Source organism: Bubalus kerabau, chromosome 3, assembly GCF_029407905.1.
Source record: "Bubalus kerabau isolate K-KA32 ecotype Philippines breed swamp buffalo chromosome 3, PCC_UOA_SB_1v2, whole genome shotgun sequence".
Lineage (NCBI taxonomy): Eukaryota > Metazoa > Chordata > Mammalia > Artiodactyla > Bovidae > Bubalus > Bubalus kerabau.
The window spans coordinates 41,285,557-41,307,657 of NC_073626.1; the positions used below are offsets into that span (position 1 = coordinate 41,285,557).

Genomic DNA, 22,101 nt, shown 5'->3' on the forward strand with positions numbered 1-22,101 from the left:
TTAAGGAAACTGGGATTGAACTGTGGTCAAGAGCACGGGATCCCAGCTCTAGGACTTTGAGCAAGTTATCTCTGGAAGTCTCAGTTTCCTCAAAGTAAAAGGGGGAATAGTGATATCTACCTCTTGTGGGTTTGAAGATTAAGTGTTGTCAAAAGCTCAAAAATAAGCTACAAGGATATATTGCAGAGCACAGGGAATATGGCCAATATTTTATAATAACTATAAATGGAGTATAACCTCTACAAATTGTGAATGAGGAAATTTTCAAGTCTGAGTTCCATTTGTGTTTGATTTTTAACGGTGTGAAAGTACACAATAGTGCTTACTGGATGCCTGGTATAAAGTAAGCATTCATTTAACTGCCATTATCAAGTGGTGTGCAAAGCATTTACAGTATGTTCACTGATCCCATTTCTTTCTTGTCCTCCCTCCAAACTTCCTCTCATTGTCTTTGATAATGTGTAAACACTCCTAACAACCTTGGACTACCATCTATCCCAGCCACAGTCACTTTAATCCTTGCTTCTAGCCCTGACCTATTTGATCTTCATTCTCCTAGCTTTCCCTTCCTTTATCTCTGATTTTCTTCCCAGTCCTTCCCTCTTCCCTCTCCCCAGACACTTTCCTTTGGAGACTAAGCTTGATTTGCTTTATGGCTATGGGGCTATGGACCTGTTGTTGTTTAGTACCTAAGCCATGTCCAAGTCTTTTGGGACTCCATGGACCATAGATCAGGCTCCTCTGTCCATGGGATTTCCCAAGCAAGAATACTGGAGTCGGTTGCCATTTCCTTTTCCAGGGGATCTTCCTGACCCAGGGATCTAACCTGTGTCTCCTGCATTGGCAGGTGGATTCTTTACCACTGAGCCACTTGGGAAGCCTGACTATGGACATATAAGTTATTTACCTGCTGAGCCTCAGTTTTCACATCTGAAAAATGGGAATAACATCAATTTTACGGGGCTGTTTTGCGGAGTAGGTAACATAATAATGTCCAAGTGCTATGTAAATATACAGCGCCTTACATTAGTGTTAGTTTCTGGCAGCTCTCATCTCTATCCCCTTCCGTTCTCTTCCTCTTCTTGGGTCTCAGCACTATTGTGGGACTAAGAAATTCTTCCAAACGTAAGGTTAGGCTTTAACTCTATTAGAAGTGCAGATTGGACGGTAGGTCACACCTCCCCATGCCTAAACGAACCAATCAGAGAGTCCATAGAATGGCGCGGTCCCTCTCCACTCGGAGATCACCTCCAATGGAGCCTGGCACTTTTCTCCGTCCTAGCAGACAGCTTGCTTTAGCCTCACGCTCTAGATTCTCGGCCTTGGAGGTGCGGGTGGGGGTGGGGGTCTTTTCTCTGCCTGGTATCAAATCCCCCCAATTTTGGCATCTCTCGAGTTGAACGGCGGGAACCGGAAGCCGGTTGCAGCAGCCGCGGGTCCCGGCGAATCGACGCCGGAAGTAGCGATCGCCTCGGGAGGTTTCCGCCAGCCTCACCATGGCGGCGATTCCTCCAGACTCTTGGCAGCCGCCCAACGTGTACCTGGAGACCAGGTGAGGGTCCGGCCTCCGGGGCTGGGCTGGTGGAGGTGACGCGGAGTTTCAGGCTTAGCCTCGGGGCTGGGTTCCGGGCTCGCGCCTTCGGAAGGCCAGCCTCCTCGTGGAGGGGCGGTAGTGAAGGCCGCCTTGGGGCTGAGTGGGGACCGCCACTGCCCGCGTCCGAGCTGCACACCCACTTGCGACAGCGGCCCGAGTGCCCGCCTCCTACCCCTCCGTTCATTCATCCTTCATTCAACCAGCGCGCGTTCAGTCTACAGGCCAGGGACGTGGGATCGGAGGGTCAGAGGTGGATGAAACAGCCTTGCCTTTAGAAGCTTACAGTATAGTGAAGGAGACAGACATGTAAATATTAAGGGTTGTAAGTAGCTCCGTTATTTACACAGATTTTTAGGAGAACACAGGAAGAAGCGCATTCATTCCCTCCTGTCAAAGTGATAGTATTGAGCACCAAACAGCGAGTGCCATGTCCCCTGTGTGTAGCATCACATTTAGTTTACTCCTCTTAGCAACTCAGATCATGTAGGTACTATTCCACCTTCTCTCTAGTTTTAGCAGGGGAAATGTCAAAATTTACAGAGTAAACTGCTTGATTAGTCTTGTAGCTAGTAAAGTAGGGGAGTCTCATTTGGAGCCTGATCTGTTTGCCTGCTGCGCTAGGTTCTTTAGCCCCATTCATTCCATTGCCTCTTTGGAAAAAGTTAAAAGAGATCTTTCCGAAGTAGGACAAATAACCTTAAGTAATTTCTTACTGCTCCAGCAATTTAAAATTGAAATTTTGTGGTCTCACCTTCAAAGGTGATTTTTTTCATCCCATCTTTGCCTGCCTCTCTCTGCCTACAGTCTTCCATTTGCACATCAATAAGCCAGAGTCCAGCCATTGTCTTTCTGCCTTCCTCTTGCTTGTGCTGCTTTCCTTCAGAGCACAGTTCTCTTAGATGCTGTTTTTGCCCCCTGGCCATCTTGCCTATCTTCTTACAAGGGAAAATTCTACTTTTTCTGGTCAACTTGAAAGTATGTAATTTCTCAACTACCTGTTTTTTTTTTTCTTCTTCTAGTTACAAAATAAATGAAAATTTAAATTCAAGCAGTTGTAGAAGTGTATACAGTAAGAAGTGACAGCCACTCCTGTCTGTAAACACACCACTAATAGTTTGAAAAGACCCTGATGCTGGGAAAGATTGAGGGCAGGAGGAGAAGGGGACGACAGAGGATTGAGATGGTTGGATGGCATCACCGACTCAATGGACATGAGTTTGGGTGAACTCTGGCAGTTAGTGATGGACAGGGAGGTCTGGCGTGCTGCAGTCCATGGGGGTCGCAGAGAGTTGGACACAAATGAGCAACTGAACTGAACTGATGTTGGATGATCTGCAGATCTTTTTCTCTGTACAAAAATACATCTCTTTTATGTTCTATATTTAAACAATAATAAGACTGTATGATCATACTGTATGTTTTTTCCTGTAATTTGCATGTAATACATGCAGCCTTCTGTATGGATATTTCATATTTTAGTCATTCCCTCTATGAAGGACATTTAAATTGCTTCTCATTTTTTTGTTAGGACAATTACTGGAATAAACAGCCTTGCACCTATTATATCCTCAAGCACTTTTGTAAGTTTTCACGTAGAGTAGAAACTTTAGAAGTTGAAATTGCTGGCAAAAAGTATGCACATTCCAGATTTGTATAGGTTATTTTCTGATTGCTGTTCCAAAAAGTTATTCCCTGTATTTTAAAAGTATCCACCAGAATGTTCCTCTGTAAGAGGAAAAGCACTTAGAACCGTGTCTTGCACAGAGTAACTGTTAATCTATGTTAAATGTTAGGAGTGTAAAGAATGAATTGCCACTAGAAAGGCTTTTAGAAAGCTATGTTCTAGCACATACCACATTTATTTATAGAGTCCTTATACTGCGCTTCACACCAGGTATTTAGGCTATACAGAGTTGACTCAGTTCTTACATTCTTGGAGCTTGAAGTCTAAGTGTGTGATGAAATGGAGGTAGATAAATGAAATTAAGATAGGAAAGCACCTATCTTAAATCTTATTTGTTCCTTTTTCTTAGCCGCATTTCAGGGGGAAAAGAGCTCATTGCATTGTTGTTGCTCAGTCATGTCTGACTCTTTGCAATCCCATGGACTGCAGCATGCCAGGCCTCCCTGTCCTTCACTATCTCCCGGAGTTTGCTCAGGTCTGGGGCAAGGTTTGCAGTAATCAGGTTTTGCCTTTGTTGCACCCTTCCTCATTACACACAAATTGTACTTTTTTTTTCCATTAATTTTTTTACAAATTTATATGGCTCAAAAATCACTGAAAGCCTTTCTGTCTCTCATTTACTCAGTTTCCACCCCATCCCCAGAAACTTGTGCTGTGCTTAGTCACTCAGTTGTGTCTGACTCTTTGTGACCCCATGGACTATAGCCTGCCAGGCCCCTCTGTCAATGGGGATTCTCCAGGCAAGAGTACTGGAGTGGGTTGTTGTGCCCTCCTCCAGGGGATCTTCCCAATCCAGGGATTGAACCCAGCTGTCCCGCATTACAAGTGGATTCTTTACCATCTGAGCCACCAGGGAAGCCCATGAATGCTGGAGTGGGTAGCCTATCCCCACCCAGGAATGGAACTGGGGTCTCCTGCATTGCAGGTAGATTCTTTACCGGCTGAGCTGCCAGGGAAGCCCCCAGAAACTTATGTATATGTAAATAAATGTGAATTCCCAATATTTTAATATCCAACTTAAATAAAGTTATAAACTGGGTGTAAGATTTTTCTCCCTAATTTAGGGGTTGGTTATATTGGTTTCCAATGATCCGTGATTTGTTGTGTATAAGGCGTTAGGATTTTTAGTTCTCCATAGTTACTTTGCTTGAAAGAAGGACCAGAAGCCCCAGCATGTTTTCCTCAAAGGAGGTGTCTGTGTTTATGTTATTTGCATTGTGTTGTTTTCCTTTGCTGAGCATGAACTCTGACCTTTATCATCATTTCACGACTCAATAAGCTTGCAAATGAAGACTTGTGGAGCGGTCCCATAACGTTCCTGTGTGCCGTGACCTTGTTCTTGACTGGAGCTCTACTGTCCTCTCCCCCTGCAGCATGGGGATCATCGTGCTGGAGCTGTACTGGAAGCATGCTCCAAAGACCTGTAAGAACTTCGCTGAATTGGCTCGTCGAGGTTACTACAATGGCACCAAATTCCACAGAATCATCAAAGACTTTATGATCCAGGGAGGTGACCCAACAGGCACAGGTACAGTTAAGTCGGTGATAGTTTCTGAAGTCTCATCCTGTTTATAACTGGGTATATGGCAACCAGAGCTCTCTTCCAAGTATCAGGGCCTGGGTTAGTTGATTCTGGCGACCACTTCTGCCCTTGCTACCACACACTCTTCCCCAAACACACGCATATGATGAGAAACCAGTCTTGACTCTTGAGCTTTACAGAGTTTCTCATAACTTCTATGTATTGCTTACTAAGAGTAAATAATATCTGCCTGAATTGTAGTAAGTAGCTCACGTGGTAAAGAATCCACCAGCAATGCAGGAGACCCCAGTTCCATTCCTGGGTCAGGAAGATCCCCTGGAGAAGGGATAGGCTACCCACTCCAGTATTCATGAGCTTCCCTGGTGGCTCAGATGGTAGAGTCCACCTGCAGTGCGGGAGACCTAAGGTTAGTCCCTGGGTTGGGAAGGTCCCCTGGAGAAGGGCATGACAACCCACTCCAGTATTCTTGCCTGAAGAATTGCCATGGACAGAGGGGCCTGGTGGGTTGCAATCCATGAGGTTGCAAAGAGTTGGACACAACTGAGTGACTAAGCACACAGTCTGGATAATCAGAAGAAAGATATTTGCAACGTTTTAAGGAAAAGAAAATAGTGGATTCTTTGATTCACTCATTTAAAAAATGTTGAGTGCCTACCTTGTGCCAGATATTTTTCTGAGTTCGAGGGACATCGCTCAGAATAAAGGGAAAAAACCCTCCTGCTCCCAATAAAGCAAGAAAAGGATTCGGTGGTAGGATTTTAGTGGGATTTTAGTGGAAAAGTCAGGGAAGTCCTGTCTGAGAAGGTGTGGTTGGAGCAGGAATCTGAAGGAAGTGAGGGAATGAACCTTGTTATTGAGAGAAGAACATTCCAGTAGGTCCAGAGGCTGTGAGGTGGGAGTCCCTGTAGGAGATCAATTGGGACCTTGTAGGGCATAGTAGTAGAGACTTCAGGTGTTATTCTGAATAAGAGGGGAGCCATTAGAAGGTTTTGAGCAAAAGAGTGACACAATCTGACTTATTCTTTTAAAAGATCACTGAATTCTGTTTGGGGAATAGAGATGGGGCAAGAGTGAGAGCTGGGAACCAGTTAGAAAGCAGCTGTCGCCAGCCAGTGTCGAGGTGGCTGGGACTCGCGTGATAGTAAAGATGGTGGTGAGGAGTGACTGGGTTCAGGTTATGTTTTGATAGAAATAGAGCCAGTGGAATTTGCTGAGGTTGGAAAGAGGGAGGGGCAGGTGGGTGAGAGAAAGAGATGGTTAGGGATGACTTCAAGGTTCTTGACTTGACTTTAGTAAAATGGGAAAGCTGAGAGAACAGCATGTTTGGATGTGGACCAAGAATTTGGTTTGGGTTTTGGGCACTATGTTTGAAAGACTTGTCAGATCTTCTGTAGAATAAGTAATGGGATATGAATGTGGAGTTCATGGAAAGGTCTAGGATCGAGGTATGAATTCGGGAGTTACCATCATTTGGGTGGAATTTATTACTGAAATCGGTAGATGCCAGCATTTATACCTTTCAAGGGCCCTTGCCTCTCAGTCTGCATTTTCTCTGCTGATTCCTACTCCTGCTCTTTTCCCTTTAAGTCAGCTTGGGTCTCTCTGGCAGCTTTTTTCCCGCCTTTTTCTTCTTTGTCATTCTCAATTGTCCTTTGTTTATCCTTTATGACTAAGAGGCATTTTAGTTTTTTGATATATATGGACACATTTCAAAATACAGAATATAAAAGAAAGTAGAAAAAAAAGAACCAAAAAATCAGTCATAAGGGGGAATTTCCCGCTGGTACAGTGGTTTGGACTCCATGCTTCCATCTCAGGGGGCTTGGGTTTGATCCCTGGTTGGGGAGCTAAGATCCTGCAAGCCGCGCAATGTGGTCAAAACAAGAAAAATCGCAAAAAAAAAAAAAAAAAGAAAAATTGCTCATAAGGATACCTCCTAAGGATCCCTCCTAAGGATCCCTAACCACCATTAGCTATTTCCCCCAGTATCCCACTTCTCAGAAATAATGAACATTAACTTTTGGTGACCATTATTCTAGACATTTTGCATTTCAGATACCTAGTTAAAAGGATGGATCGCCAGCTAGATGGAAATAATTTCAAGAGAATTAGGCTATGTTATGAATACTGTTGTTTTTTAAAGAAAAAGTGTTGCATTTAATTTTGTATCTATTTAACAGAAAAGTTGACTTCTTGCTCTGAAAGATGAGGCAATTATACCTAAATTTATACCCATTCCTATTGTTTAGGGAAAACTTAGTTTTGTCTACCTCCTGTGTTGGGAAAAACTCAGTTCTACCCTCCTGGGCTTCTCCTTTACTTTTATGTGCTCGCACAGAACACTTTACTTCTTACACTTCTGGTCACCAAATATATGGAGTTTTTCTCCCCACATCAAGCAATTCCTTGGACACCAGCTGTGTTTGATTAATTTGCTAGAGCAGGCCACAGAACTCGGGGAAACATAAGTGCTTACTTACCAGTTTATTAAAGGATATGACAAAGAATACAGATGAACAGAGATGCTTCAGGTAAGATCTGGAAGGGTGCTGAGATTGGAACTTCTGTCCCTGAGAAGTTGGGGTGCATCACCCTCCCAATGTGGATGTGTTCGTCTGCTTTGAAGCTCTCTAAAGCCTATACTACTGGGATTTTATGGAGGCTTCCTCCTGTGGGCATGATCAAGTATTAGCTCCATTTCTAGGCTTTCTCCTTCCCTCTCTGGAGAAGGGGCTGGGGCAGACACTGATAATTCTAACTTCTAATTATGACTTGGTCTTTCTGGCGACCAGCCCCCATCCAGGAGCCCCCCAGAGTCACCTCATTGAAACAAAAGATGGTCTTCGTGCTCTTATCACTTAGGAATTTATAAAGGTTTCAAGAGCTGTCTGTTAGGGACAGGGTCAAAGACCAAATATTAGAACAAGAAATACTCTTAGTGTTCTTATCACTTGGGAAATTACAAGGGTTTTAGAAGCCCTGTGCCAGGAACCAGGGACAGGTATCTATATTTTTTTCCGTTATCTCACATCTGTCCTCCCTCCTTTGCTCCCAATTTTGTGTTAGTTTTGTTTTTCCTTATCAGAGTTTAGAGCATTTTCTATACTGCACCCATGAGTCCTTTGGTTACAGAGTGAGTTTACATTTTCAGAGGGTTCAGTGCTCACCACTAGGCTTTTCTATTCGTAAGTACTAGGAGGCAGAAATGGCTTTTATTGCAAGGGCTGGAGGGTGTTATATTTTTTAATTCAATCATGTTTAACAATGTCTTCCAGTTAAAAAAAGACCATGACTATGTACACTTGGGCCAGACAAAATCCCTCAGATTTTTGCAGACAATTCTGCTCCATTGCCTTCTGGTTTAGAACATGGCTGTGGAAAATACTGAGGCCAGATTTGCTCCTTCATTCAATACAGGGAAAAATTTTTTTTTGTATTTCTGAATATTTTCTCTTTTATACTTACTGGGTTTTCTATTTCATGGAACTAGTTTTTCTTTGTTTCATCACCTCTACCTTCCATATCTGTCACATTTCTTCTGAGTAAGTGAGGTGATGTTTTTCTATTTTTTCTTGCACCCGCTGAAATAATCTCAGACCTTTACTCTCTGCCTTATTCAACTTTGAGTCATGTCTATTCTGTTCTCTACTGCTCTGACTTATTTATTAGTGCTGTCTTCGTGTCATTTGGCTCTCAAACTTTGCTCAGCTCTGCAATCTTTTCACCTTATCCTGTTGATTTATATTACCTTGTCTTTGAGCCCTTGTTTTGTTGAATTTTTCTTACTGTTGAAGTGTCTGTAGCTGCGACAGCCACGGAGAAGCTCTTCTTGGGTTATTTTTCTCCCTCCTTTTTCTCCTTCCGTTTGTTGTATATGTTCGCACAGTCTCCGTGCCACTTCTTGTCGCCTTATCCATGCTTCGTGTCGGAACCTGCATTGAGCTTACCTTTTATTCGCTTGGGTACAGTGTAAGTGGACTCTCTTTGTCACTGTCCCCACCTATGTGGGACCGGCTACCTTTCCCATACCAAATACTCGGTTGCCAACTTCTGCTCTGTCTTCCCAGACTCCATGCTAGTGGTGGTCTTCTGCCCTGGGCCCTGGGCCGCCCTTGAGTGTAGCTGGAGCCGAGGAAGAAGACTCATACCATTTATCGTTCTCAGCTGTGTTTCCACAACAGAAGATAAATTAGCAAGAGAATAGCCTACAAATTCATTTCATATAAGTTGTGCATGACATTTCCTTTACAAGGAAATGGAGACCTGAAAAGGTCTGAGCGTTTCTTTGCAAGCGTTGATCAAGTGGAAAGTTGTTGGAAGATGTTATCGGACGTATGAGTATGAGCTCAGTGTAGTAAACTAGGGGAGACATAGCAAGGCTTGTTCATTCAGATTTCTCTTGATGTCCTTCTTTCTTGGAGGTAGGAATGTTCCGTTCCTCTGGGTGTACGAAGGGTGTCTCTCACTTGAGGGTCTTTATGCCCACTTCAGGGGAAGGTCAGAAAGTCCTTCCTGCACCTGCTATTTCTCAGATTCCTTCAACTTGAAATATTCAGTATGGAACCTTATTTTGGAGTAGTGTATCCTAATCCCCTATCATGGCCCTGTGTTTCTCCTGCCCACTAAGGCGGCTGTTGCTGGTAGCCTGACCGCCACTGCGGAATGCCTGTGGTGTGTGGGCTTCTGCCTTCAAGAGCTTCTCCTTAACTTCTTCAGGGCTATTCACCTCCTCCCCTTATTGGCTTCATAGAATTGGAGGGCATGTGTAATAATTCTCTGAGTGACGTGCTTCCTTTCCTGATTTCTACTTTTAAGGAGTGCAGGAAGAAGAATCTCTTAATTCTTTCCTTGACTGACTTTTCAGAATCTTTGGAATAAGATTGTCTCTCTTTTCCAATTTGGTTTTTGCTGATGAATTTTTGACTTGGAAAGAGATTGAATTTTGGGGGTTTGCTTCATCCATTATTGGAGGGGGCAGAGTCTAATTCTGCTTCACTCCACTTTCTTGGTCTGAAAATGTCCTGTCAACACGTTGATGTACTTCTTTCCTGTCTTCCTCGTCTCCTTTGTTATGAGATAAAATTTTAATTTATAACACCAATAGAACTGAGAGTGTCCTTGATTAGTGTACAAGAATTGGAAGTGACTCAGATGTGAGTGCTCATATCAGAGCTTTCCAATATTTCTATACTTGGTTCTCAATCCTTCATAATGTCACATTTCCCTGATGTAATTTTAATGAAATTGAATCACTCAAAAGATTTCCAAATAATTGCATCCAACCTCAAGTATAGTGAGTAGTTGAGCTAAGCCTGCTGGCAGGCCTGTGATGGAAGGCAAGCAGGAATTGGGCCCTCCTGGGTCCCGAGTATGGACTGCTAGCTGATTAGGTAACACAAGATATGCTGCGTGTGGCATCCTGAGCTCCTCAGCAGGTCAATGAATCATTTCCATCCCCAACCGTCCCTCAGTCTGGCTTCTCTGTAACTATACTTTGCATGATCTTTCTGATACACCTTTGCCAGATGTTTTCTGAGTTTGGCTATCTTTGACCTCCTGTTCATTTTAAACCATTTTTTTCTTTTAAATCTCCCTTATTGTAATAATGCTGTGTTGAAAGCGTCCTTAGCCCTCTGAATGTCTCCTGTGTCTTGTCTGCTGACTTGTCTCCTCTCCCTGTGTGACCTAGCTCCCTTCAAGCTCTCCTTTCACTCTTCCCGCTCTGCACTTGGCCTCATGGTGCTCGCCGGCTGCCGTGATTGCGCTGATTAACTACATGCTGATTATGCTGTGCATCGCCCTCACTCTGATTTCATCTCCCCTCTTAGTAGCTCCAGGAACACCTAAAATGTAAAGTGTTGAACAGCAAGCTCATTGTTACTTCTATTCATTTGATGAATGTTTGGTAAGAGTCTGTGGGGTATCCTGTACTATTCCAAGGTCTGTGAGGAGTATTTAAACATTAGAAGCCAAGGCATTTTTCTCTTCCTTGCAGAGCTCCCTGCCCTGCCAGGAAGACAAGATACTCGTTATAAGAAACAATGGGAAAGTAATAACATGGGGGCTTCCCTCATAGCTCAGTTGGTAAAGAATCCGCCTGCAATGCAGGAGACCCCGGTTCAAATCCTGGGTTGGGAAGATCCGCTGGAGAAGGGACAGGCTACCCACTCCAGTATTCTTGGGCTTCTCTTGCAGCTCAGCTGGTAAAGAATCCGCCTGTAACGTGGGAGACCTGGGTTTGATCCCTGAGTTAGGAAGATCCCCTGGAGAAGGGAACAGCTGTCCACTCCATTATTCTGGCCTGGAGAATTCCATGGACTGTATAGTCCAAGGGGTCGCAAAGAGGTGGACACAACTGAGTGACTCACTTTCAGAAAGTAATAATACAATAAATATGCACATTCGTGGTTATACGCTTTCGGTTATCTATAGAACATAGGTTGGAATAATTCATAATAAGAGGAAAGTACAGTGGAAGTGGGACTGGAATGGGATGGAAGCATATTTTGAGGTGAGCCTTAAAGGAAATGTAGAATTTTAACTCTTGAGAGGACAGGGAAGGGCGTTTTAGATTTTAGAATGAATGCAAAGAGGAGGCGCAAGGGAGAGAGGCCTCTGGGGTGTGAGGGAGAGCCGTCACCCCGGCATCATGTCTCGCACTGGGACTGGCGGTGATGCAGCCCAGCTACCTCTCCACACCCAGGACAGATGCCGGAAATGTGATTTCTAAGGCCCCTGAACTGCGTGTTTAAGGGATAGTAAGGAAGGACCAGTTAGGGACAGAGTGCAGAGTAGTAGGAGAGAGTGGGGTTTAGATCAGGCCAGTTCATGAAGACTCAAAGACAGAAGTTCAGATTTGATCCAGCATTATCGGGGACCATTTGGGATGCTTTGTAAGGAAAGTATGTGAGGACATTTAATCCACCCGTGGTACATGGCAAGGTAATGTAGTGTTGGGGTGAACAGAGGGTTGTGGAGCCTGGTGGGCTTGGGGTTGAATCTTGGCTTCACATGAACACTTCTTAAATGTAGACAAGTTATGTAACCTTGCTGAGCTTCTTATCTGTAAATGGGGAGTATGGTTATATGTACCTCATGGGGTTATTGTGAGTAGTAAATGAGCAGATGTTTGTAAAATGGTTAGCGCAGACTTGATACAAAATATGAGCGCAGAAACATACGGTTTTTATTATTCATTTTGGTTATTAATTCATTTAACAAATGTCTGTTGGACTCCAGGCATTATTTTAAGAGCTGGGGATACGGTAATGACTAAGAAAGCCCTTGTGAAACTCATTCTAGTAGGAGAGAGGGAACAAATAAGTACATAATATGGGTGACAAATGATATAGAAAAAAACGATGGATAAGGGGGTAAAGCAGGGATTCTCAATCTTGGCATTACTGACAAGTTGGGCAGGACAGTTCTTGGTTGTGGGAATGTCCTGTGCCTTGTAGGATGTTTAGCTGCTTCCTTGACCTCTACCCCCCAGATGCCAGTAGAATCCCTCTGTGATAACCAGAAATGTCTGCACGTATTGTTCAGTGTCCCCAGGGGGCAGAGTGTCGCCTGGTTGAGAACCACTGGGATATGGAGAGAGGTGGTATTGTGGATAGTGTGATTAAGGAAGACCTCTGGTAGGCTATGTGAGCAGAGCTCCGGATGAAGTAAGGTAGTGGCCGGGCCATCCAGAGGGAGCAGCAGTCAGAGGTCTCAGTGCAGTGTGCTCTACACGAACAGCAGAGGCCGGTGTGTCTGGGGCAGGTGGCAAGGGCGAGAGTGGCGTGGGGCCCTGGAACGTGTTGTAAGTTGTCGTGAAGACTTTGCATTTTGTCCTAAGTGTAGAGAAGTGTCACTGGAGGATTTTGAGCAGAGGTCTGCCATGATCAGACTTGTTTTAAAAGGATCCCCCTGACTTCCACGTGGAGGATAGACTAGTGAGGAAAGCTGGAGGCAAGGCCAGAAGCATGGAGGCTAGTTAGAAGGTTTCATTGTTGTCAAAGCTAAAGCTTATGGTTTGGACTATGGTGATAGCGGTTCCCTTGGTGCTGGTCCTCTGGGAAGCGCATGCCTGGATAGAGTTAGGGGGTCAAGAGATTTAATGGGGTAACACCTGTGAAAGATAAAGGGGTGAGGGAGCAAGGACTGGAAAGAAAAGTCTTCATGTAACAATGCAGGTCTAACATCTGTGATAGAGGAGAAGGAAGCAGAGGAAAGTGAAGAGCTGCAGTAAAGGTGGGATTCAGGAAGGGTGACGGCAGCTGTGAGACGCTGCTCGCAGATCAGCAGGGTGAGGCCTGACCACCGACTGTTGGGCTTAATGACGACATAGTGGTACCGACGACCTTGACAAGAGCCGTCTCCACGGAGTGGTGAGGGCAGGCATCTGGATGGAGAGCATCAAGAGGCCAGAGAAGCGGGGTGGAGTTTTTCTGGGAATTGATGCAGAGACATAGGGGGAAACTTGGAGACAGTGTTTGTTACTGTTGCCTTTTTTCCAAAATGGGAAATAGTAATACCATGCTTTTATGCTGGTAGGAATGATGTACTAGAAAGTTGATATAGGAGAGCGGAACATCGGAGTTGCAGAGTTTTTTAAAGGTGAATGGGCTTGATAGGTATGTGGTGGTAGGATAATCATTTGGACAGTTGGAGTGTATTAATAACGGAAGAGGGAAAGTAAACGGGTAGAGATGTAGGAAGGAAAGAGGATTTGGTGGTGAAAATATGTGAAAGTTCTCATCTTTTTTTCAGTGAAATAAGAAGCAAAGTTACCCATAAAGAGCAAGGAGCAGTCAGGGAGTAATGGAGGTTTGAAGACGAACTAGAATAAGCTCAGGCAGACTGACTTCCAAGGTGGATCATGATCTACAGTCACCTCTCACAGAAAATGTTCAGATTATCTCAAAGGGGGCTCATCATCACTGATACCGCTGTGTGTGCTTCATGTTATATATCACATGGTTTCTTGCATTATCTCATTTAATTCTTGTAACAGTCTTATGAAATATATGAAATATAATTCTATGAAATATAATTTCTACTACTCTTCCTATTTTACAGACAAGGAAACTGAGGCTTAGAGAGGGTAAGTGTCTTGCTTAAGGTTGCACAACTAGTCCGTGGTGAAGTGGGACCCAAAATCCAGATCTCTTTGGCCCCAAAGGCAAGTGAGCCTGAGAGGACTCTTATCTTAAGAACTGTAAAGCTTCTTGGGAACTGTAGTGTCATTTGCTGTGTTAGATCTGGTATCTGGCATTTGCCCTGGCAATCCACTAGCAGCCCCACTAGTCAGCTTCCCTTTCCTACTGTTAACTAACAAAGTGGTTGTATCAGTTTCGGATCCTTTCGGCTGCAAGTAACAGAAAACCACAGAGGCTTTGTTTTTTTTCATGTGACAATATGTCTGGAGTTGAGCAGTTGGGGGCATTGGTTCCCCTGCCTGGTGGGGTTGTCAGGGATCCAGGCTTGCTGTGTCGTTCCACTCCTCCATTCTTAGTGCTTTGGCCTTTGGTATCAAACCTGTCTTATGGTTGCAAGATGGCTGCTGTTGCTGCTGACATCACCTCTGCTTTCCAAGGTGGAAGATGAGAGACAGAGGAGTCTGTCCCTTTTTGTCAGGAAAGCTGTAGCTTTCTTAGAAGTTCTATTCAGTGGCTTCTGTATACGTTAGTAAGTCAGAACTGGGTCATCTGGTCACCCCTAGCTGCAAAAGGGACTGGTCAGTACCTGCCTTTTTTGTCTCTGAGGTTGAGGCAGGCTGTGGAGAAGGGGTTGGAAATGCTCAGAAGACAGCTTCAGTACCTGTTAGAGGCTCCTTGCTGGAAGAGAGGCTTTGATTGGATTGTGGTTAGTCACCTTCTCGTGTCAAATGCCCCAAGCAGAGCTTTCACACGGGCCTCCTAATGAGTAAACTGGCTGACCTTTGGCTGCTTTAGGGCTGGGTATTGATCCATGATCCCATCAGCTATGGGAGAGGTGGGGACAGGTAGCACCAAGTTTGGTGATCTTTGTGTGGGAAACCACTCTGCATGTCTCAGATGCCACTTCAGTTCATCTTGAGAGGTTTCTGTAGTTGGTGAACAGGAGCAGGAGGAAGAGACATCAGAGGACTTTTGGGAATAAGAAAGGATTTTTGTTTTGTTAGTTTTAAGAAACAGAAAGCACAGGTCATATGGAAACAGTTTAAGGAATTTCAACTGCAAAAAAATTCTTTGTGCCAGAAGATCCCATTAAAAGAGTGAAAAAAGTAAACTGGAAAAAAATACTTGCAAAAGCATTAACTGACAAAGGATCAGTATCTAGAATAATCCTACTAGTAAAATACACACACACACACACACACACACACACACACACATTGTAAAATGTCAGACCACTCAGTTGAAATGTGGCTATTGACAGAGGAGGAAAGCTAAATAACCACTAAACATGAAATTATGCACAGCTCCAGGGAAACGCAGTTTAAAACACAAGAGAGCTGACACATGTTAGAAAGCCTGGCAAAAGGACCTCAGGCAGTGAGAGTGAGAGCGCTTGGGGGCGGTGCACATTGGGGCCACATCTGACAAGATAGTTGGGGAAATGTAGTAACGGTGAAACGCTCATAACCTGTGAGCCTGCACGTCCCCCAGTGAGGTATCGTCCCTGAGCGCTCCTGCACTTGTGTTCGGGAGACAGTAGAAGAATGGTTATTGCAGCATAGTTTATGATAGCAAAAACATGGGCAAGATCCTAAATATCCATCGCCATGAGAAAAGGTAAGATTGCAGTGTAATCAGACAACAGAATGAATACTACGGAGAGCTGCCTGGAACAAAATGGATGAATATCACTTACAGTGTGAGCCAAAAAAAGCTAATTGCAGAATAATATATAGAGTATTGGAGAAGGAAATGGCAACCCAGTCCAGTATTCTTGCCTGGAGAATCCCATGGACAGAGGAGCCTGGTGGGCTACAGTCCATGGGGTCGCACAGAGTTGGACATGGCTGAGCGACTTAGCATAGCTCATTTATATAAACCTAAAAGCATGCAAACAACAGTATCCTTGTTTAGGGATGCAGACAGTATGTAGTAGAAAAGAAAATGCACAGAAATGACAAATTCCTGGTCAGAATAGTATCTGAGAGGAAAGTGAGCTCCATCACAGCCCTTGTTAGCTCTTGGGGAACAGCGGAGTTGAGAGAGGGAAATGGGGTGGGGGGTGTGTGCTTGGGGTCTTTGGATCTGAAACCGTCTGGTGTCATTTCAGGAGGTTCCAAAGAGTTCCCAGTACCACAGTTCTTTACATCTCAGCACGGAAAGAATTCAGTGAGAGGCAAAGAGATATAGATAAGTGATTTATTAGAATAGGACGCTTGTGTGTTTACAGGTGGGCAGGCGAGGGGTTGCCACGTCCTGAGAACTTGCTGGGCTACAGTTTTATAATCAAAGGAAAAGCGGGGAGCCAGGGGAAGAACTTTTTTTGTCTTTTCTGAGTAGACGTTATGTTTCTATCATCAGTTCCTCCTCCAGGTTGCATAGGAAGGTTTTTCATCCCTATATGGTTAAGTTAGGTCCACAAATTACTGTGTATTTTATGTGTGCAGAGAGCGCGTCCTGGGGGTCATTAACTTACTGAGCTTACTGGGCAAGGATGTGGGGCTAATGCCACTATTGTTTGGGGGCAGGTCTCATGCTTCTAAGCAAGCCTGCTCTTTATCATTAACTTGCAGGGGTCTCCCATGTTTTTTCTACTTACAGTCCCCTAGTGGGGTTAATTACTTAATCACGTACTTTGTCCCTTTACTCTGTCCCTATCAGACTAGCCATATTTTCTTTCTTTCTTCTTTTTCTTTTTATTTATTTGGCTACACCAGGTCTTAGTTGCGGCATGCAAACCCTCAATTGCAAATTCTCAAATGTGGGGATCTAGTTCCCTGAACAGGGATTTGAACCTGTGCCTCCTGCATTGGGAGTGAGGAGTCTAGCCACTGGACCACCAGGGGAGTCCCTGCACACTTTTATTCCTTGAGAGCAGGGTGCACAGTTGTTTGTCATATTATTCTCTGTATTATGTCTGAAATATTACATATTTTGAGTAAATGTGTGAAAGAGAGGACCAAGGAGTGAAAGAACTTGGAGAGTAGAGTGTGGAAACAGGCCTGTGCTTGTGCCAGAGGAGCCCGCAGTGCATTTTGACCGCAGAGCTTCCTAGTTGTTGGCTTTGTTTGTGATCATTGACCTGTTGTGCTCTCGCACCAAAGAACTCTTTAATTACTCCTGTCCTCCTACCGTCTCTCCCCTATTCCACATGCCCAAAGGAATGCTTTGATTGGAATTATTTGTCTTTCTGACATTTTGCTGCAAACCCTACTGAACTGAATTAAGTTATGAAAAGATAACATTATGACTAAACTCTTCACGGCCCGAAGTACTTGTCAAACTATGTACTGGTCAAACTATGCCTAGTGAGTAAAAAGGGGCCTCCAGGCCCTTTCTTCTCATCTCCTGGTTGCTTAAACTCCAGGCTTCATCCATGAGGCTCTGGCAGTCCTTGACTTGCAGAGATCATACTTATGAGCTGCTGAACTTCACCCTCCGCTTGCTCATTCAAGCCCTGGGGGTAGGGCTTGACCTGGATTTGTCCCCATAGCCCTCTTTCTCCTCTTTCATCTTCAGCCCTAGCCCTGCAGCTAACCCCCCTACCTTCACCCCAGGCTCAAGCAGGAACCTTGACCCTGTAGTCAGAGGGAATGTATTGGTTATATAAGTGCTGTTTGGAGGTATACTGACAAGTTGGGATTTTTGGAATGAATTTTTACATAGTTTGGTAGCTCGGTAATTTTCCAGAAGCTTAGGTAGCCTGGGCCAGGTGGGAGGTTTCCCCAACTCTGTTAGGATTCACCCCCATGCCTCTTTACATGAGAACAGTGTTTCCTTCCTGAACTGGGGGCTGTGACAGGCTCCCTGTGGTGGAGCATCCTAAAAGATAAAGCAAAGGATTTTTTTTTTTACCATGGAAACATCTTAGCAGGGCCCAGGGCTCTCTGGGGGTGGACATGGTGCTTTAACATGCTACTTTCACAGCAGGCTATAAAAGAAAGTGAGCTCCCTGCCTCTGGCCAGTTTCCTGGCTGCCAGGCAAGCAGAATAAGCTGGTAAAATCCACTGTTCACTTTGTTTCAGGCTGTTTTGTCTTGACTGGTCAACTTGAAAGTGAAAGTGAAAGTCACTCAGTCATGTAAGACTCTTTGTGACCCCTGGACTGTACAGTCCATGGGATTCTCCAGGCCAGAATACTGGAGTGGGTAGCCTTTTTCTTCTCCAGGAGATCTTCCCAACCCAGGGATTGAACCCAGGCCTCCCACATTGCAGGCAGATTCTTTACCAGCCGAGCCACAAGGGAAGCCCAAGGGTACTGGAATGGGTAGCCTATCGCTTCTCCAGCAGATCTTCCCAACCCAGGAATTGGACCAGGGTTTCCTGCATTGCAGGTGGATTCTTTACCAGCTAAGCTCTCAGGAAAGCCTCGAGAAGCCAAAATAGTTCAACAAGGCATATGGTTGACTAAATAATTGATTAGGAAAGTTATCTCCTATTAGGACATTTTTTCCTATAGTAAATTCTTATTTAACATATCATTTTTTTCTAACAATAAACCTGGGTGCCCAGCATAGCAAGAGTATGGACTGTTGTATCAATAATATACATAATGTGGTGGTGGTTACCAGCAAATTGTTCCCAGTGCCATGTTTCTTCATATCCTCCTTATGTTGTAGCCACATGTTCCGGGAAACAAACTCACTCAGAAGGACAATGCAGATAGTGGAGTGCAGTTTGTTACACCGGCGGGCCCAAGGCAGAGTCTCCTCTTAGCCGAGGACCCCGACCAGTTTTTGTGAAAACTTTATATACCCTAAGTGTACTTGTTCAAACCCACCTCCCCAAATTCCTTGAAACGAGTCTGGACAAGGTAAAAGACAGATAGGATCAAAGTTAACCCATGATTTATGTCTCACAAGACTAGATAAACAGTGGATATTTATCAATAGCCCTGCGGTCATATCCCTATAAACATAATGGAATTTACCACTTTGTTCTGTTACAGAGATAATTAGCATATTCTTTTAGGCAATGGAGAGTCCAAGTACAAGTCTTGAGGCTCTTTTATCCGGGGGTCTGATTTTCCATTGGTATGCCGCTTTTATAGACACTGGGCACAGAGTTCAGAGTCCACTGGGAGGGTGACCATGCATGTAGCCTAATGTTCGCAGCCTGGCCTGAGATGGAGTCCAGCTCTGTCTGTCTCCTCCTTCACTTACAGTATGTGGCCTGTCCTCTTAAAGAATTCTGCTTACTGTAATATTATTATTTTCTGCCACATTGCCACTTAGCACTGTCCCTTTTTCTCCTTAAGCTAGTTATCTTTGACTTAAATGATTCTTTTTCCCCTTCATCTAGGTTAAGGATAGTGAATAGGTTTCAATTCTTATGCCATCTCTGATCCATTGAAAACAGCTGTCTGGAGTTGTGGGTGGGTACAGATTCAGAGGCCAATCTGAGCTCTGCAGGGAAGAATGCTGATTAATTAGCAATGTCTGTGACAGGCACAGGGTTAGGTCTTAGACCACTCCTGTCTGAAGTACTCATAAAAATGTAAAAAATTAAGAAAGCTCTTAACACGTCAAGTCATGAATGGTGGTTATTGTAGATTGTTAGATTCAGGAGAATTTGCTATTCCTTTGATAATGATCTATGTTTTCTGTATTTTGACAGTGAACATGTATTACTTTAATAAGCAGGAAAAAAAAAAACAGTGTTATTTTGAAGAGAGACGTCCTACCTAAATGAAACTGGTGATTTGAATGTGCTGTGTCAGTGCTTGATTCTGCTGCTGGCTGTGTGGTTGCAGTGTACTCAGCAGGCGGCTGGGTGTGCGCAGTGATCTTCCTTTCCTGTACTCCAAACAATCTTTTGGCCCTGGACCATAGTTCTTGTTGTGTGGTGGGATGTGAGACTGACTGACTGGTTTCCCATCTTCTAACTGGCAGGTCGAGGTGGTGCATCTATCTATGGCAAGCAGTTTGAAGATGAACTTCATCCAGACTTGAAATTCACAGGTAAGTGTATGATCTGGCTGGACTGGGTAGGAAGAGGGAGTGGATTTTAAAAGCTCACTCTTTTGGCAGTGATTCAGGGTGACTGCCTGACGCCATGGCGTGGTGCCATGTAGCTGCCCAGCTGCAGTGCCCCAAAGAGCTCTGGCCGATTAGAGAAAGCGGCGCCTCTCGGAGTCCTGAGCGATTCAGAGCACTGGTCTGAGTGATCTCAATTCTCACTGCTTGTTGAATGTTGCAAGAAAGCAAAAGATTCTGCAAAGAAGCAGGAGACCTTCCTGGATTTTTGAGGGGAATTGAGAACCTGGTCCAGCAGTTAGCAGGGATCATGATGGATATAAGCTGAGGAATAGGTGAAGACAGGGCTTCCCTGGGGGCTCAGAGGGTAAAGTGTCTGCCTGCAATGAGGGAGACCTGGGTTTGATCCTCGGGTCAGGAAGATCCCCTGGAGAAGGAAATGGCAATGCACTCCAGTACTCTTGCCTGGAAAATTCCATGGATGGGGGAGTCTGGTAGGCTACAGTCCATGGGATTGCAGAGTCGCACATGACTGAGCAGCTTCACTTCAGGTGAAGACAAGGAAGAGGAGGCCATTGGGGTGGTCCAGTTGTCAGCCTCTGTGCTAGTAGAGAGCCTGCCCTGAGAGCAAGGTTGTCCGGTTGGGTGCTTGGTGTGGCTTCTTTCTATCCCTAGGCTGGTATAGCAGGTCCAGGCTGGAGTGTCAGGGTTACTCATACTCTTTCCTCTTCCTTTTTGCCACCAGGGGCTGGAATTCTCGCGATGGCCAATGCAGGGCCTGACACCAACGGCAGCCAGTTCTTTGTGACCCTGGCTCCCACCCAGTGGCTTGATGGCAAGCATACCATTTTTGGCCGTGTGTGTCAGGGTATAGGCATGGTGAATCGAGTTGGAATGGTGGAAACAAACTCCCAGGACCGCCCCGTGGACGATGTGAAGATCATTAAGGCATACCCTTCTGGGTAGACCTGCCCTCTTGGCCACACCCTGGTCTTCAGAGATGGCCCCAACAAACCAGTATGCAGATGACCTAAAATGACTCATAACTCTAAACTTCATTTTGGCCTTGCAAATCTGAGGCACTGAGGAGGCCTGGGGTCTTGGGTGAGTTAGAGATGGAAGTGTATTTTGATCAGATGCTTCTTTTCTCTTCCCCAGTGCCTGCGTTGACTGAGTATTTGCAGAAACGCTCTTACACGATCTTTCACAGACAGCTGCTCACTGCACATGACCCACACTGCTCCTTCTCGTGTGTGTCTGCTTTATGGACTTCAAACAAAGTGAAGCCAACTCTGTCATTTAGCAGTGCCTAACAACCTCTTGTAGAAATTTATATTCTGGCCTACACTGCAGTCTTTAGTGGCTGACAGCCATAGAATTCAAAACCAAGTAGTGTCTATCAGCCTTCTTAACTATGTGCGCCCCCTATTTCAGTCTCTTGCATTTGTTCTTCCAGGGATTGTATGCATCTCTGTATATATTTTTCCTCTCAGAACATCAACACTGCTGTTTCTGACACTTAGACATCCCACGCAAAGCCACATTGAATTTTTGCCAAATGAAAAATGCATCCAACAATCAAGTTTCTAAGAAGGTGTCAAGTGGGGAATGATAATGTGTAATAATCGAGAAATGAATTTATTAAAAAGCAGACACATTGACCATTTTTTCTCCAGGAAGGAGTAGAAATCTATAGTGAGCATAAATGCAGACTGTGAGTTCTCCTTAAAAAAGCAGTGTTCTCATAACGGAGAAGCACCACTTAAGTTTTTTTAAACTAAAACTTAAGAGAAATTAGGTAAAGAGAGTTTATATATATATTTTTAATCTTTGTAATTTTTTTTAAGGAGGGAGTGGTGAGGGAAAGGAAGTTAATACCTATGGAATGCATAGAAACTTCCAAAATAAAATGCCATTGATGGTTGAAATCACTGCTGTAGTCTGATCTTAAACATTGTACAAGGTTCTGACAGCCATTTGGACCTCAGAATCATCTCAAGTAGTACTTATTGTAGGACTGATCTTTAGGTTTTCATATCATTTTAGGTTTGGGGATCTCTAGTAGATTTCTGCCATCCAAGACTAGGTTTAACTTTTAAAGGGAGGTACCAGAGAAAGTTAAGTGATGTCAACCAGCAGTTCTGAGTGAGGGGGACGCCCCT

General features: G+C 44.4%; 1 protein-coding gene across 3 annotated transcripts; it reads left to right on the forward strand.

Annotated features, from left to right (window-relative positions):
* Positions 1-1,238: 1,238 nt before the first annotated feature.
* Positions 1,239-21,870, forward strand: PPIL1 (peptidylprolyl isomerase like 1). 3 transcript variants are annotated; one of them, XR_008711612.1, is made up of 5 exons: positions 1,239-1,552; positions 4,652-4,806; positions 19,856-19,924; positions 20,685-20,956; positions 21,098-21,870. XR_008711612.1 is itself a non-coding variant. In XM_055571563.1 (4 exons), the coding sequence occupies exons 2-4, from the start codon at positions 4,653-4,655 to the stop codon at positions 20,903-20,905; spliced, it is 444 nt and encodes a 147-aa protein (XP_055427538.1). In that variant the 5' UTR covers positions 1,240-1,552; positions 4,558-4,652; the 3' UTR covers positions 20,906-21,870. The 3 variants fall into 3 exon arrangements, 2 of the variants coding, with proteins under 2 accessions (XP_055427538.1, XP_055427537.1); XM_055571563.1 differs by having other exon boundaries at positions 1,240-1,552; positions 4,558-4,806; positions 20,685-21,870; XM_055571562.1 differs by having other exon boundaries at positions 1,243-1,552; positions 20,685-21,870.
* The last annotated feature ends 231 nt before the right edge of the window (positions 21,871-22,101 follow it).